Below are 16,225 nucleotides of genomic sequence, written 5' to 3'. Positions count from 1 at the left end.
CTCGACAGTGAATAGGTCCACTAACATTTTTTTCACACAACTTCAGTGTTATTTTTATTCCAGTGTAACTGAAATGTGTATGTAGAACTATGCTTATGGTTTCTGTAGAATGGTAAAACTTCCCACGAACGGATTAGCTGCAGCAGTTGCTTCTGAGTGCACTGCGGCGGCAGTGGGCTCGAGTGGGAAGTCCTGTGTCGTGCTGTATCAAGAGGTCCCAGGCTCTCCCGCATTCATTCAGGAAGACAGCTGCAGGGCCACCAAGCCTGCGAAGTGCTGGGATGCCATTGTCCTTGGCTGGAACTGAAACACACTTTAGAAGTCTGTCTTCTGCTTATTAGTTGTGACACGTGGAATTGATGCAATGAAGAAGCATTTCTTGATTAGAAGATAACAAGTGGACCTTCGAGTTACAACCACTCTGACATACAAACAATTTGGGTTATAGCCAGAATTTTAGTTTTAACTTACGAACAAAGTCTTGAGTTACGATCCAAATGCTAGATGCTTGTGCTTTCAGGTGGTCTCAGATACAGATTTAACCCTTAAAGCATGCTGGAAGGAACATGGCAGCATCCTTTCCTGTGTGGGGTTAACTGAGAAATCCTGGGTCGGTGTCTCTCTAAGGACACTGAGATCTGCCTGTGTACAGGAGACAGACTTTGAAGGCTGTGTACAGGAGCCTGGGCCTTCAACTGACCAACTTGAGTTACACTCAGCCCTCAAGAATGAACTGAGTTCGTAAGTCAAGGGTCCACTGTACTAATGCAGTTTTTTATTTGCCTGTTTTTCTTTTTTAAGGCTGTGGTAGGAGGACCGACCATGGTGGTGCACAGGTGTAATTCCAGCACTCAGGAAGCTGAGGCAGGAGGATTGCCTCGAGTTTTGAGGCCAGCCTGGGCTACATAGTGAGTTTAAGGCCACTCTGAATTATATAGTGAGACCCTGTTTTTTGTTTATTTAAAGATTGATTGAAATAAAAATGTTTTAGACATTAGGACTCAGAGACTTATAGTTTAGACTGAGACCCCAGGCTGGGAATGGGATTAATGCCTGTAATCCCGGCACACTGGGAGGCTGAGACAGGATGATCATAAATTCAAGCTCAGCCTGGAACAATGAGTAAAACCTGCCTCAGAGAAGATCGGAGGTTCTGGGTGTGGTGGCGCGTACCTGTAGTGCCAGCACTAGAGAGGGTGAGGCAAAAGGATCACTGAGTTTGAGGACAGCCTGGGCTACATAGTGAGAACCCTGTCGAAAAAAAAAAAAAAGTCTGAGGATGTAGCTTAGTGTGAAAGCCATGGGTTCAATCCCCACTATTACAGAAAAATAACAGGACACTAGCTCTGTCAAGTGCTTGTGGGACTACAAGTAAGTCACTTTAGTCTGAATGTTAACTGTCCTCACCTCTGACACAGTAGATCCCATTACCTCCCATGTAGTGCTGTAGTGAGAATAAGATGTAAGATGCAGATAGAGACTTCTTAACTCGGTGCCTGCCAGTCAGTGGGCGTTGATGTCATGAAAGAACAAAGATTGAGAGTTTGAACAATATAATAGTCTTCAAGTGTGTTCCAGATGGCTTTTCTTTCCCTCTGTGGGTGCTGAATAAAAAAGCCTGAGGGTTTGAACAGGTTTTGAATAGCTTTTTATTATTATTTATTTTTATGGATAACTTTAGATGAATGTTTTAGGTAGAAGTTGACAGAAACCAGGGGGGCAGTCAGTGGAGGGGGCTTTAAACTTCGTGCAATAGTTATATGTTATGGTTTGCTCTAAGCCAAACTGTGCAGAAATTTATTGAAATAGTTGTTGCCACAGGTACTTTATAGTCACAACAGGCATTACCTATCAATTTGATATGAGAAAAATTTCCCCAGCTAACTTGTTAGTATATTCAGATGGCTGTAAATGAATTTACCTGACATTTAGGGCCCCCCCCGAAACAAGAATGAAAAATAGAATCCAAATACTAGATGTAGATCTCTTTTCCTAATTAGTACACTCTACCTTTGAGCACTCATGGAATAGGTTTGGTAAGCCACTGAGTTTTTAGCTTTTTTGTTTTGGGTACACAGCTACATCTCCTGCCCTTTTCAACATTATAAAATTGTGAGGGCTGGGGATTCAGCTCAGTGATTCCACTGCCTGCCTTGCAAGTGCAAGGACTGGAGTTCGATCCCCAGTACAAAAAAAAAAAAAACAAACTTTTTTTTTGAGACAGGGTCTTGTTAAACTGCTCAGGCTGGGCTTGAACTGGTAATCCTCCTGCCTCAGCCTCCCAGAGCGCTTCCATACCTCCCATAGGTATGCCAAGCTACTGAGTTTTTTAGGTAAAAGCAAAATTTTCCTATTAGTTGGGCATAGGTCCCATTGCAGTTCTATTATGGAATATCCATGCATGGCCCTGAATTGGCCTACATGTGATTTGCAAAGTTAATGATTAGCCCCGCAGATGTCTGAGCTACTTAATTTCCCAGAGGCTGCAAGTAGTTCATCTGCAGAGGAGGCTACAGAAAGCAGCATGTCCCCTTTACTCCTTGGGGCTGGGCTGGTGGTTCTGCATGTAGTGACATCTGCTAGGAGCCAGAAGACAGAAACTTTAAGTGGCTCTGGGAACCAGCTGCTCTTCCATGAGGCCGATAGCCATGACTTCGCCATCATGATCCTTCCAAGGGGCACAGAATGCTTTTGGCAGTTTGCCCACCAAAATGGATACTTCTTTTTCAACTATGAGGTATGTAGAGTCATACTTGGGGATTTTTTTTTTCCTTTTGTAAAGTTACTCAGGTTTAGACAAAACCAAGGTCTGGTCGTTAACGCTGTGATTCCCATCTCTGAATCAAGTGTGGACCAACAACAGAATCTCCAACATATGGCCTGGCCTCTCAGACTGGGCCCTACCGACATTTGCTCAAAGCCATGGGACAAACAGTACCTCTCTCTGGAGTGATAACCATGAGAACTACTTGGGTTTGAGGAGAAGAGAAAGGATACACTTTTAAAATATTTGTTTTAAATATGGACACAGTACAAATTCATAAAAAAAAAATAAGAACTTTGAAGATGGGCACAGAGATTGTATGAAAGCTGTTTTCATGGATGGGGGGCCACATCTGCTCTCCTATCTTTAGAGGTAATTCTGGCACATTGGAGAGATGCTCTGGCTCAAGGCTTTTCTGTGAACCAGACAAACCCACAGTATTTCCTTTAGGAAGATAAATGTTTTAAGTTTTTCTGTTCATTGAAGTAATTTCATTAAACTGTACTACCCAAGGATAGTGATTCAGAGGCTGTTCCCTTCCTTTGTTAACTTTATCTTTCTAACTCTGCTAACTTTCCAGTTTTTGTTTACATAGTAATAGACTAAGTTGGGCTTACTCCACTCCACTGTAATTTAAAATTTATTTATTTAGGTACCAGGGATCGAACTCGAGACCTTGTACTTGTGAGGCAGGTGGTGGAACCAGAGCTAAATCCTTGGCCCTTAAAATTTGAGAGCTTTTTCTTATCTCTGAATCTTATCAGCACAGTAGCTACTAGTCAGCTCACTGTACCTTGGGCTTATCAAGATCCAGCTCAGAGACAAATGTCTATGGAATGCCTATTAATAAATGAGGGCTGCCAAGTAAGCACATGCCCAAATCTGAGGGCTCACCACCAGAAAGCTCAATAACCAAGCAAGTTCAGCCAAGATCTTTATAGGCAGAAGCATACAGATCAACTGATCCATACCAGCTGTGCGGTTGGACATGTCTTCCTCCTCAGGAGAGGAGCTCTTGGCATTTTGGGTGATTGTCGGGGGGCTTTTGTACTGACTCTGACATTGCAGAATACTGAGCGTTGATGTGGCTACCCCATAATGCGGTTAGTGTTAAGTGTTAGGCCTCCTCAATTCCAAACTCCCCACAAGAGGGGTGGGTGGGTAGATAGTATCATTCCAGACTCAGAACTCTGCTGAGAATTGTGGGCCATCAATCTTATCACCTAAGGGCCAGGGATTTAGCTCAGTGGTTCTGCCGCCTGCCTCAAGAGCGCAGTCTTGAGTTCAATCCCTAGTACCAAAAAAAAAAAGTATCACCTAGCTAGCTTCTTGGTGATGTAGCAAGGCCTTCTGCCCTCCTTACTGTGTCTTGGCAGGTTCACCGGATACTTGGGATGTCACACGACCGGCACGTTACTGCCACAGCGCATACTCCGCAGGGTTTCCTCATAGAAACCTCCCAGGATGTTTGGGGCCAGATTAACTTCTCTACCCAAGAGACAGGTCTGTTTTCATCCCCAGGACTAATGTAATAATCAGGTTTTTGTGAAATTTGGGCTATAATGAAGTACTGTACAGAGATGGTGAAATGGAAGGAGATTTCAGTGCCCAAACACAGTATTGCTGGACAGCGCTGCAGAACCTGAAGCAGCAGCCCGATAAGTGCATTTTGAGGAGAGGGTCTCAGGTGACTAACTCCTCAATCTTAGCTCATCTCCAACTGACTCTAAGGAAGTGACTAAAACGGAGACCAAGCCACAACACAGACTTCTCAATAACAAACTTATGGGGCAGCATTTCTTTCCAGTCATCAGAATACTTAGGCCAGTTACTAAAGCAGATTTCAAACAAAAGGAAATGCATAGCCTTGTAAGAAACACACCCCACAGCAGGGCCCTTCTCCAGCTTGAAAATTCCCACAGCCAGGTAAAGCCTGCCCCACTTAGGACAGCACCAGTCGGAGCTGCCCTCTTTAAAGATGTTCTCAGCAGAAGCATGAGACAATCCTTCACTGGGTAGTACAGGATTATCTGTTCAGAATTAATGGATGTTTGGCATCTTTGGCTCCCACCAGCCAGTAGTGCCTTCCAATCATTTTAATTAATTAATTAACTTCGGATGCTGGGGATTGCACTCAGGACCTTTTGCTTTTGAGCCAGGTGCGGAGCTAAATCCCAGGCCCCATTTTAACTTTCAATAACTGTCACACTGTTCTAGCCCCTACCCCATGCAAGCATACACACAAAGGAAGATCAGTCCAGTCTAAAATAGCACAAATAGAGCCCAGGATTTAGCTAAGTGGTTCCAGCGCCTGCCTCGCAAACTCAAGAACGTGAGTTCCATCCCTGGTACCAATAAATAAATAAATAAATAAATAAAATAGCACAAATAGGAGCACCAAACCATGAGTAGTGCACTGGACAGGCTGTTTTGTGGGCAGTTATTTCAGGAGGGCAGTTTCTTTTATTTGGTGTATCCCCACCCCACCCAAGTTTCAAGTTCAAGATGGTGTCCACAGCTGGGTGCAATGGCAAATACCTGTAATCCCAGCTGTCAGGCTGAGGCAGGAGGACAAGTTTGAGGTCAGCCCAGGAAACAGGAGATCCTATCTTCAAATAATAAGAGAGCTGTGGATATAGCTCAGCAGTCCCTGGGTTCAGTCCTCAATAACACACACATACACACAATCCCCAACCCTAATGTTGTACAAGGAGCAGGCAAATTCTATCTTATTTTCAACACAAATCTGTGGAGCAGAACAGCCTTAACAAGAGACAGGGGAATTACAGATTGGAAGGGGGAGAATAGTTTTCCACCCAGCACAGAACTAAAGTTACTGATATTATTAGTAATTTTTTTTTTTTTGAGACAGTCTTTTTATTTTTCAGGAAGTGTATTTGTGTTTGTTTGTTTTTCTGGAACTGGGGATCGAACTCGGGTCCTTTCACTTGCAAAGCAGGCACTGGAACCACTGAGCTAAATCCCCAGCCCGAGACAGTCTTTTTTTTTTTTAATAATTACTTGTTTTTATTTTCTTTTGCACTTACATGGTTTTCTTTTGTTTGTTTTTTTGAGACAGTGTCTTGCTATGTAGTTTAGGCTGGCCTTAAACTAGCAGCAGTCCTCCTGACTCTGCCTCCCAAGTCCTAGGATTACAGGCATGAGCCTGGCTCTATTAGTGATATTTATTAAAATAAGTTTCAGATAAAATCAGTGTCCTCCATGTTAAAGAGGGATCTTTGTACTTCCTAAGTAAAAAGGAGCTGTAATAGCAATTTTATTTATTTAGGTACCAGGGATCGAACTCGGGTCCTTGTGCTTGCAAGCCAGGTGGCAGAACCACTAAACTAAATCCCCGGCCCCTGTAATAGCAATTTTAAAGCTGGGAGCCAGATGTGGTGGTGCACACCTGTAATCCCAGCACTCTGGAGGCTGAGGGAGGAGGATTTTGAGTTCACAGCCAACATAGGCTACACAGTGAGTTTCAAGGCTAACCTGTACTTCGTAGTGAGACCTTGTATCAACCCCAACTCCCCCAGAAAAAAAGCTGGGGAACAGATATCTTTGGGAAAACCTTAAAATAGGGTGGGAGAGCTGGGCGTGGTGCCACACACCTGTGATCCCAACACTCAGGAGGCTGAGGCAGAAGGCTCATCACGAGTTTGTGGCCAGCCTAGGCTGAATTGAAAGCCAGCCTGGACTACATAGTGAGATACTGAAAAAGAAAGAAAAGTAGGTAGGTGGGAGACCAAAGGTTCACTAATGATCTAAGAATTCCTACAGGTTACTATCAGCTTTGTTTAAGTTACAGGTTACTATCAGCTTTGTTTAAGAAATCATCAAAATCACTTTAGTTCTCTGCAAGTCTACCTCAACTTTGGAGTCTTCTACGAGGGGCCTGAGATAGACCACAGAAAGAATCAAAGAAAACAGCTGAATGATACCCTAGACGCAATTGAGGTAATGTTTGTCAGAGAGACACATCCATGGGAACTAATTTTACATTTGGATAAAGATTAAAAATTGCAGGGAAGAGGGCTGGGGATTTAGCTCAGTGGTGGTGCTGCCTGCCTTGCAAGTACAAGATCTTGAGTTCAGGCCAGGGATGTAGCTCAGTGGTGCCACTCCTGCCTGGCAAGTGCAAGGTCCTGAGTTTGATCCCCAGTACTGAGGAAATTAAAAAAAAAAAAAAGATGATAAAAGATTCTGAGTTCAATCCCAGGTTAAAAAAAAATGGAAGGGGAAAGGAAAAAAAAAAGGATTGAAATTGTTATGTACAGGTACCAATCCCTGCCATGAATGCAATCATTGTGTATTATAAACATGTACTGTCCAAAAAAAATTTTTAAAAAGATTAAAAATTATGGGAGAAATATCCTTTGAGGGCTTATATGGGTAAAATCCAAACAGGCAAGGGAATTTGAATCCTTTAATTTTTTTTTTTTTTTTCTGAAACAGTGTCTATGTAATTCAGGCTGGCCTTGAACTCACTGCAATCTTTCTACCTCAGCGTCCACAGTGCTGGGATTACAGCTGTGTGTCAACAAGCCAGCATCCTTTCATAAATTTTTATGTCTTGAAGGTCTTAGAATTCATCCTATTTCATATCACGACCCAGAAAATTACAGCTCACTAGCCAAATCCGGCCCACTGCCTTTCTCTTTCTTTCTTTCTTGAGAGATTTAATTCATATACCACACAATATACTAACTTCAAATAATTCAATGGTTTTTAGTATATTCGCATGGCTATATAGCCTTTCTAGCATCTAATCCAGTGTAATTTTATCACCCCTGAAAGAAACCCTGTACCTAACAGTCACGCTCCATTCCCCCATGATGCTCCAGCCCTGACAATCACTATTCCATTTTCCTTCTATAGGTTAACCTTTTCAATACATTTTAGATTATATTATACATGGGGCCTTTCATAATCAGTATTTTCCACTTAGCATGTTAAGGTTTACCCAAGTATCAGTATTTTATGCCTTCTTGTGGCTGAAAAACATTATACTGTATGAACATTTTTATATATCCACTCATCAGCTGATAGGCATTTTGTTATTTCCATTTTTGTTGTTTCCACAACATAGGGTTGTTTCTACAGCAGTAATCACAAGGCTGCTGTAAATAATTGTATATAAGCTCTTGTGTTGGTTGTTTCTGTATTCCTAAAAGTGGAATTGCGGGTCATTTGCTGTTTGACTTTCTGAGGAGCTGCCAGACTGTTTTCCATAGTGGCTAAACGATTTCAGAGTCCTATCAGCGGTGTAAGAGGGTTTGAATCACTCCACACTGTGATATTTGTTGACTGAAGGTGTCCTAGTGGGTATGAAGTGGTATTTTATGGTGAGTTACATTTCTCTAACGATTAATGGTAACCATCTTTTCATGTTCTTATTATTTGTATACCTTTACCTTTGTGGGAAATGTCTGCTGAAATCCTTTGGCCATTTCAAAATTGGGTTTTTAGAGGGCCGGGAATTTAGCTCAGGGGTGCAACTACTTGCCTTGCCAAGTGGAAGGTTCCGAGTTCAATTCCCTGAACCACAAAAAGAAAAAATTGGGTCTAAGGCTGCGGGGGATGGCATTTGGGTCAGTGATATAGGACTTACCCTGGTATGTTTTTTTTTTTTTGGTATGGGGGCCGAACTTGGGACCTTGTGCTTGCCAGGCAGGTGGCACCGAGCTAAATCCCCAGCCCACCCTGGGTTTTTTTTAAGGCAGGGCCTTGCTTTGTAATTCAGGCTAGCCCTGAACTATGTAACCTCAAACTTGCAATGATCTTCCTGCCCCATTCTCCCCAGTGATGGGATTACAGGCATGTGCTACGATGCCTGGCTGCCCTGGGTTTGATTCTCAGACCTTCCCCTCAAAAAAATTAATGTAGAGTTGTTTTATTTATATGTTCTGGATAAATCCCGTACCAGATATATTTGCAGATATTCTTTTCTAATTCTGTGGGATATCTTTTTACTTTTTCCTTGGTGCACAAACGCTCACTGCCTGTTTATAAAACAAATTTTACTGGAACACAGCCATGGCCATCTGACAATCTACTGTCTCTGGCTGCTTTTGTGCTACAATGGCACATCTTAGTAGCTGCAAGAGACAGTAGGACCTGCAAAACCTAAGATATTTACTATTTGTCCCTTTAATAATAAAAGCCTGCAGACAGAAGTCATCGCCTAGGGCCAGGGATTTAGCTCAGTGCTGCCACCTGCTGGGCAAGCACAAGGACCTGAGTTTGATCCCCAATACCAAAAAAAAAAAAAGAAGGCATCACCTAAAGGGTAACAAAGTGAATTCATGTCTAAAGCTAGGATCTTCTGGAAAAGGTTTCCAGTGTAAACACTAGTTTTTCATTATTAAAAACAAAAACTTGTTATTATGACATATGGTCGTAATCCCAGCTACTAGGGAGGCTGTGAAAGAGGGAGCCTCAGGAGGAACCAAATTTGAGATGAGCCCGGGGCAACTTAGTGAGACCCTGTCTCAAAATAAAAAAGTAAAAAACAAAAAAAAAAAAGTAAAAAAAGGCTGAGGGTGTAGTTCATTGGTAGAGCATTTGGTGAATATATGCAAGGTCCTGGGTGGTTCAATCCCCATTACCAAGAAAAGAACACACTTTTTGGGCTAGGAGCTTATCTTAGTAGTAGAGCACTTGCTTAGTATTTGTGAAGCAAAGGTCATTTTGGCTTTGCTAGGGACTGAATCCAGGGCCTTACACAACCTAGGCAATCTACCACTGAGATACATCACCAGCCAAAATATTAACTTTCAACAACTGCTATAGTATTAAATGTAGATTAGTGGTGCTGACTGCTAAGATGAGGACAGATGTAGGCAGACATCTTTATTTTCTCTTCCCACAGGAGAGTACACGAAGGGTACAGACCAATGTCTTTCATATGTGGCGATTCTACAACTTTGCTCGGATGAGGAAGATGGCTGATTTTTTCCTTCTTCTATCAAACTATAACTATGTGAACTGGTGGTCAACAGCCCAGAGCCTTGTTATTGTTCTTTCTGGGATCTTGCAGCTATATTTCTTGAAGCGTCTCTTCAATGTTCCAACAACAACTGACACAAAAAAGCCAAGATGCTAAGCTGACTATAGCATCTGGGCTATCTGCTGGAGTAACAGCTTTGTTAAAGGTTTGGTTAACTCAACTTTGCAAGATTAGAAAAATTAAATTTATTGTGCTTATTAACAATGGTAAAATGGCAATAAATGCCATAAAAATGTAAAAGTTTTCAGACTGGCTATATCTAAAGTATGTATTAACATGTTCCTGCTGGCTTGATCCACCGGTTGTACAAAGAGGCCCAGCAGCAAGACATAGAAATTACTGCCCCATTCTAAATGTGTTAAAAACATAAGATTAAAATACTGTTTATCATATAGTAGTCCCTTAGCCTCCACTGATTCCACTTAAGGGAAAATCGAAAGCCCTGGGAGGGAAAATTGAAAAAGGAGGGACAAAATCAAATTTGCTTGGAGAGAATAACAAGAGTTAGCAGAATGCCTTTTTGTAGTTGAAAACATTTTATTTTTAAAGATGTAAACTTCTGAATTAAAAATAATATATAGTATATATCTAAGAAATTGCTTTGTTTTAAAATACAGGTAGTTTGAAAAACTTTTGGCAGTGAAATATCTTTTAAAAATGTTTTGTAAATTCTAAAATACTTTAGGGAAGCATGGGGAAGGATGAAGGAGCTAAACTAAAATTTCATGGTCTCTAGTGCTTTTGGTTCAGTCTGGTAATGTAAAGTGGGGTTCATAGGAGAAATCACATTTTATGAAATCAAAGTGATGAAAAGAGCACTTTAGCCTGGAATCACCCCATCCATGAAAAAAAGACCATAAAAAATATCATGTAAAAAACAAAACAATATAATCATATTACACTAAGATCCTACACTTAGTAATAGAAATATGTAATATAAAACTAGCTCTTACCATTTATTCAACACCTACCATTTGCTATGCATTGTAGTAGATGCTTTACAATCATGATTTCTGATCCTAAAAACTACTCCCCTAGACTGATGGTTAAAGGTATGTTTTTAATAGAAAAAGAAAATGCTTATTAAAGTTGGATGACTCCTCCAACACCACAGAGCAGGGAGGAGGAAGAACTACAGTTTGAATGCAAAATTTTTTTCCACACCTATAACACTTACTGTATGGAAAAACAGGTGAAAAAATGGCACTAATAGAGGCAAATTCTTACCATGAGTCTAGAAAACAAGATGTTATCACAGATAACAATGATAAGCTATTCTTATCCTCGGTTCCAATGATTTAGAACCTATCATTCAGAACAAGAAACCCTCTGATTCAAATATAAAAATGATTAAAGGGGCTGGGTATTTAGCTCAGTGGTTCCACTGCCTGCCTTGCAAGCACAATGAACCCGAGTTCAATCACTGGTACCAAAAAAAAACATTAAAATATAGAATAAGAGTATTCTATTTAGTCACAAATAGAAAGATTTGAAACCATTTCTGAGGCATTTCTGTATAGTAAGAATCCAGCCTGCACTTTTTAGTGACAGAGTATTAAACTAAGAAGTCCTTGTAGAGGTCACAGTGTTGACAAAATTCCACATGATGGAAGCATCTGCAGAGACACAGGAAACAAAGCTAGGCCCTTCCACACAGCTGTTAAATTCTTGACGACTTCATTTTAAGTCAGTGTCTCTTCATGCCGTATGTATTCCCCAACGTCTGCTTGATGAAAAACCACAATCGCCATGGGGTCTACTTTCCTACAGTCTTGTGTAGACTTTGCTGCTACCCCAAAACCCTGGGATTCAAAAGAAGAAAGACTAATTCACTCAAGTCATTCAATAAGCCCAAGTTGAGGGTTGGAGATAATAAAGATGAAAAATACAGTTCTTGTCTTTGAGAAATTCAAAAGGCACTGAGAAGTTAGTCTTTGAGGCACACAGACTTAAAATATATGCTTCAGGTTAGAAAAAAAAAAAAAAAAGTACTTGTCTTTGTAACACTGCCATCTCTACTCACCAAAGGGATGTCTGCCATGGAGTACACCACCACTCCCTGGTACTGAGAAGTATTTTCAGTGATCCGACCCAGACCAGATTTCAGTACATGGTTGCCGTACAGGAAGGACTGTTCTGCTCCAGGCTTTATCCACACTTTATACTATAAGAAAGAGAAAACCCAAGAGACAAAAAAAAAAAAAAAAAAAAAAAAAAAAAAAAGCTTAGTTATATCTCTGTACATGGTCCTGTGATATTAATTTCTAAAAAGAATTTGGTGAGAAAGAAGGGAGACAGCGAGAGAGATAGGTAGACACTTTCCCCTTAAAACAGTTCATCCCCTGACCAGAACCGCCATGAAGTTTCCTCAGCTTTACAATTCTTCCACGGAGAGTCTTAAGAGGACTTTGCCTGGACCCCCCCCCCCGTATCCTCCCTCCTTACTGCCATTCACCTGCTTTCTGCTCTGATCCTGAGCTGCATGGCACTCCCACCCCACAGCGAGCGGCAAGACCTAGAAACTTCCCCTTGTGCGGACCCTGCACAGTCGAGGTCTCCGTGTTCAAGCTGTCGGCTTCTCACCCTTGACTTCTTCCCCGGTGGCAAAGGGGAACCACCCCACAAACCTTGGCATAAGGTGCCAGATAATCCAGAGCCGTAATGTGCAGCCGAAACTTGTGGGTCTTGGTGAATTTTCCAAAGCAGGTCCCCAGCGACACCAGCTTGTCCCCGGAGATATTAGCGGACAGCTTCAGCATCTTCTCACTAAAAGGGTGACGGGCAGCAAGGATTCGAATGAGGGAGGCTGACAGGACCCAGGCTTCCTCCACCCGGTCCACGCTGCTTCCTGCCCCACCTCACCTCACGTAGTACACCCGGTCGTTGTGCAGCCTAAAACAGTAGGTGCCGTCGGGCCTGTCAACCAGCAGCTGAAGATTCTCCCCGATGCTGAGGGCAAAAAAGGGGTGGAGGCTGGGCCCGAACTGACTCGTCTCGACCGCACATCCGACTTCCGCCCACTCCCCCCCCCACTCCCTCGTCCTCCCCGCGCTCCTACTATTTTGCGATTTTCTCAAACATCACACGGGTCTCCTCTTCAGTTAAAGGCCGCATCTTCCCGCTAGGTCGGAACGCCGGATCCTCGTGCCTCAGTGACCGGAAGCGGAAGTTGGGCTCCAGCTACTCCTTGGCAACCCCCAAGCCTGCCTCTCTAGCGCCAATGAGGTCGCTGCTCACGCTAGCGGCCCCTGGTGGGGAGGACCGCCGGGGAAAGAGAGCCGGCCAGACAAGAAATCCTAAGAGACAGGAACTGTCCCAGCTGCTTCCGGCCCTCGGTGCGGGGCAGCGCCCTCTTCAGTCTGGAGGGGACGTGACGCTGTTGCCGGGAAGATGGCGGCGGCGGCGGCGACTCTCCCGTCCTCAACGGCGGCATCAGCCACAGCGACAGCCACGTCAGCGGCTCTCGGAGAGGTGGAAGATGAAGGGCTCTTGGCGTCTCTGTTCCGTGACCGCTTCCCCGAGGCCCAGTGGCGGGAACGGCCTGATGTGGGCCGCTACCTCCGGGAACTGAGCGGCTCGGGGCTGGAGCGGCTGCGGCGCGAGCCCGAGCGCCTGGCGGAGGAGCGGGCGCAGCTGCTACAGCAGACGCGCGACTTGGCCTTCGCCAACTACAAGACCTTCATCCGTGGCGCCGAGTGTACCGAGCGCATCCACCGCCTCTTCGGCGATGTGGAGGCGTCACTTGGCCGCCTGCTCGACCGCTTGCCCAGCTTCCAGCAGAGCTGCAGGTGCGGTGGTCAGCGGCAAAGGGGCGTCTAACTGTGATAACTATCACTTAGGGTGATAGAAATAGCTAACACGTAGCGCATACCGTGTGCAAGGGTCGCCTCAGCCTTCGAGGTAGGTACGCCCCGAGTTACGGATGAGGAAGCTGAGACACATGGAGGCTAGTGACTTGCCCGAGAACCTCGCTAGTAAGTTTCCAAGTCAAAATTGAAACCTAGCTGGGCATGGTGTAGCACACATGTAGCCCATCCCTCGGGAGGCCGAGGCAGGAGTATTGAACCGAGCTCGAGGCCAGCCTGCACTAACTACAGAGTGAGATCTGATAAAAATAAATAAAAAGGAACCTAGGAGCTCGCCCCTGTCTCTAGGGCTGTTGTACTAAATAAAAAGAATCCACTCCACATACACCGAGTCTAACATAGTTCACACTATAAAGGTCAAGGATATATATCAGACCTGAGATTATCTGCTTCAGGATTTCCACTGATAGGAAGCTGACAGGGAAATTCTGCTATTGAGGGATAGCAAAAATCAGAAAGACTGTAGAGCCGGGCGTGGTGGTGCACACCTGTAATCCGGGAGGCTGAGGCAGGAGGATCGCTGTGAGTTCCAGAACAGCCTGAGCTACATAGTGAGTTCCAGGTCAGTCTCCTCTATATTGTGAGACCCTGTCTCAAAAAAAAAAGTTAAAAAAAAAAAAAAAAAAAAAAAAAAAAAAAAAAAGACTTTCTGTAGATCCTCAGTTCAGTTTCCTTGTTCCCACCATCCTACCTTTAATTATTCCAGTTTAATTTTTAGTTTGAGCCTTTAATATTTGACCACTGATTTTTATACTTTCCATGACCCAAAATAGGGGATTTCATAAAGCAGGTCTTTGCAGTTACTATAGAGAAGAAACGGGGAAAGTAGCAGGCGAACTAAGGCTGAACAGTAGATAGGTTAAAACCTGAGGGAACTTGGGGCAAGGGTAGTTAGTGCTTTATTATGAAAATGATAATAGCTTTTTAAAAAATGTTTTTATATCGAGACAATTTTACTGTGTAGTTTGTGCTGGCCTTGAACTTATTGTGTAGCCCAAGCTGGCCTTGAACTTGCGATGATCCTCTTGCCTGAGCCTCTCAAATTCTGAGATTGCAGGGGTGCAAAGCCATGCCCAGGTAGTAATTTTTGTTTGGTGGGTTGGTTGGTTGGTTTTTTCGAGACAGGGTCTCTCTATATAGTTGAGACTGACTTGGAACTCACTATGTAGTCCAGGCTGGTCTGGAACTCACAGTGATCCTCCTGCCTCGGCCTCCTGAATGCTGGGATTACAGGCACGCGCCACGACACCAGGCTGGTAATAATTATTTTAAGGGAACATTTTACCTGGGTCTCTCACTCTGACACTTTTGCTTTGCATCATGTCCTATATTAAATGCTTCACATGCATCATCTCAGTTTACCCTCACATCCTTATGGGGTCCTATTACTATTTTACCAATGAGGGAATCAGTCTAGAGAGGCTAATACTGTGCCACAGCTAGTTAGTCCCACTAGTCCCACTTCACGAAAGTGCAGCAGTCCATGCAGCTGATTGAGATCTGTCAGTTTATTATTACTGGTGTGATCTTGAACAAGCTGCTTAACCTTCTGGGATCACAAGTTTCCTCTTGATGTAGTGGCATATCCTTGTAATCCCAGTGGTTTGGGAGGCTGAGGTAGGAAGATCACAAGTTTGAGCCAAGCCTGGGCAACTTAGTGATTTAATGAGAACATTTCTCAAATAAAGGAAGAGAGGCCTGGGGATGTAACTAAGTAGAAAGGTCTTGGGTTCAATGCTTTATACAGCCAAAAAAGAAAAAAAAAATTTCTCATGTGTAATAGCACTAATAGCTGTGTTGTGAAAATTAAATAAGGTAAACCTCAGCGGAGAGCCCACTTCACAGTAAGTGCTGGGTGACTGGCTGTGGTTTGGGTGCAGGGCAGTAAGGTACCAGTGTTTTCCTGATTGCTTCTAGGAATTTTGTGAAGGAAGCTGAGGAGATCAGTTCCAACCGCCGGATGAACACCTTGACTCTAAACCGGCACACAGAAATCCTGGAAATTCTCGAGATTCCTCAACTCATGGACACATGCGTCCGGAACAGCTACTATGAAGAGGCCCTAGAGCTTGCAGCTTATGTTCGCCGGCTAGAAAGAAAATACTCCACCATCCCTGTCATCCAGGTAGCCACGTCAGTGTTCTTGGAATCATTCAGTGGTGGTTATCAAATTTTTAGGTAGAAACCTTTGCATGTTTAACATCACTTTCTTCCAGTTAAGCAGGCTTGAACCGAAAACATGAATTCATTCATAAATTTACTTATTCAAAGGTTCAGATTAATCATGTGCAGGCACTGATGTAGATGCTGGGGTGACACAGAGGTCAAGTTGTGGCTTTCATGAGGCTTCCCTTTTTGTGGAGGTCTGATAATTGACAAATAAATAATATGATCATTTCAGCTAGTGGTAATTATCTGAAGAAAATAAACCGGGGAATGGGGTGGAGAAAGACCAAGATGGGCTCCTGTGGTAGCATGGTTAAAAAAAGCCATTCTAGGGCCAGGGATTTAGCTCAGTGGTGCTGCTTCCTGCCTCAAAAGCATAAGGTCCAGAGTTCAAACCCTGGTACCAAAAAAAAAAAA

The 16,225-nt window shown here is 43.4% G+C and overlaps 3 protein-coding genes across 5 annotated transcripts in view; 2 read left to right on the top strand and 1 right to left on the bottom strand.

Moving 5' to 3' along the window:
* Positions 1–297: 297 nt before the first annotated feature.
* On the bottom strand, positions 298–12,980 carry Nip7 (nucleolar pre-rRNA processing protein NIP7). 2 transcript variants are annotated; one of them, XM_010612346.3, is made up of 5 exons: positions 12,835–12,971; positions 12,639–12,725; positions 12,404–12,542; positions 11,800–11,940; positions 298–330 (listed from the first exon to the last, which is right to left on the bottom strand). In XM_010612346.3, exons 1-5 carry the CDS (start codon positions 12,888–12,890, stop codon positions 316–318), a joined length of 438 nt encoding a protein of 145 aa, XP_010610648.1. In that variant the 5' UTR covers positions 12,891–12,971; the 3' UTR covers positions 298–315. The 2 variants fall into 2 exon arrangements, with proteins under 2 accessions (XP_010610648.1, XP_010610647.1); XM_010612345.3 differs by lacking the exon at positions 298–330 and adding an exon at positions 11,200–11,578 and having other exon boundaries at positions 12,835–12,980.
* On the top strand, positions 2,422–9,872 carry Tmed6 (transmembrane p24 trafficking protein 6). Its single transcript, XM_010612343.3, has 4 exons — positions 2,422–2,737; positions 4,141–4,267; positions 6,576–6,724; positions 9,639–9,872. The coding sequence occupies exons 1-4, from the start codon at positions 2,456–2,458 to the stop codon at positions 9,870–9,872; spliced, it is 792 nt and encodes a 263-aa protein (XP_010610645.1). The 5' UTR covers positions 2,422–2,455.
* A 166-nt stretch (positions 12,981–13,146) lies between the features above and the next one.
* The window catches only part of Cog8 (component of oligomeric golgi complex 8), a 12,519-nt gene continuing 9,440 nt past the window's right edge, over positions 13,147–16,225 (top strand). For both annotated transcript variants that reach the window (XM_033757820.1, XM_010612347.3), the window contains exons 1-2: positions 13,147–13,564; positions 15,560–15,767. In XM_033757820.1, coding sequence (XP_033613711.1) covers positions 13,167–13,564; positions 15,560–15,767 — 606 coding nt within the window. In that variant the 5' untranslated portion in view covers positions 13,147–13,166. The remainder of the gene's footprint in view (positions 13,565–15,559; positions 15,768–16,225) is intronic.

The sequence above is a fragment of the Fukomys damarensis genome, unplaced genomic scaffold, assembly GCF_012274545.1.
Source record: "Fukomys damarensis isolate Sample0158 unplaced genomic scaffold, DMR_v1.0_HiC HiC_scaffold_32, whole genome shotgun sequence".
Taxonomy (NCBI): domain Eukaryota; kingdom Metazoa; phylum Chordata; class Mammalia; order Rodentia; family Bathyergidae; genus Fukomys; species Fukomys damarensis.
This window is presented reverse-complemented; position numbering and strand designations above follow the sequence as displayed.

Bases quoted from the DNA above. Each gene is read 5' to 3' on its own strand.
- Tmed6 (XM_010612343.3), top strand. From the start codon at position 2,456: ATGTCTGAGCTACTTAATTTCCCAGAGGCTGCAAGTAGTTCATCTGCA. The intron at 4,268-6,575 runs GTCTGTTTTCAT...TTTAAGTTACAG, and splicing joins CTTCTCTACCCAAGAGACAG to GTTACTATCAGCTTTGTTTA. The intron at 6,725-9,638 runs GTAATGTTTGTC...CTCTTCCCACAG, and splicing joins ATACCCTAGACGCAATTGAG to GAGAGTACACGAAGGGTACA.
- Nip7 (XM_010612345.3), bottom strand. From the start codon at position 12,890: ATGCGGCCTTTAACTGAAGAGGAGACCCGTGTGATGTTTGAGAAAATC. The intron at 12,726-12,834 runs GTAGGAGCGCGG...TTTTGCCCTCAG, and splicing joins TTTGAGAAAATCGCAAAATA to CATCGGGGAGAATCTTCAGC. The intron at 12,543-12,638 runs GTGAGGTGGGGC...TCACCCTTTTAG, and splicing joins GACCGGGTGTACTACGTGAG to TGAGAAGATGCTGAAGCTGT.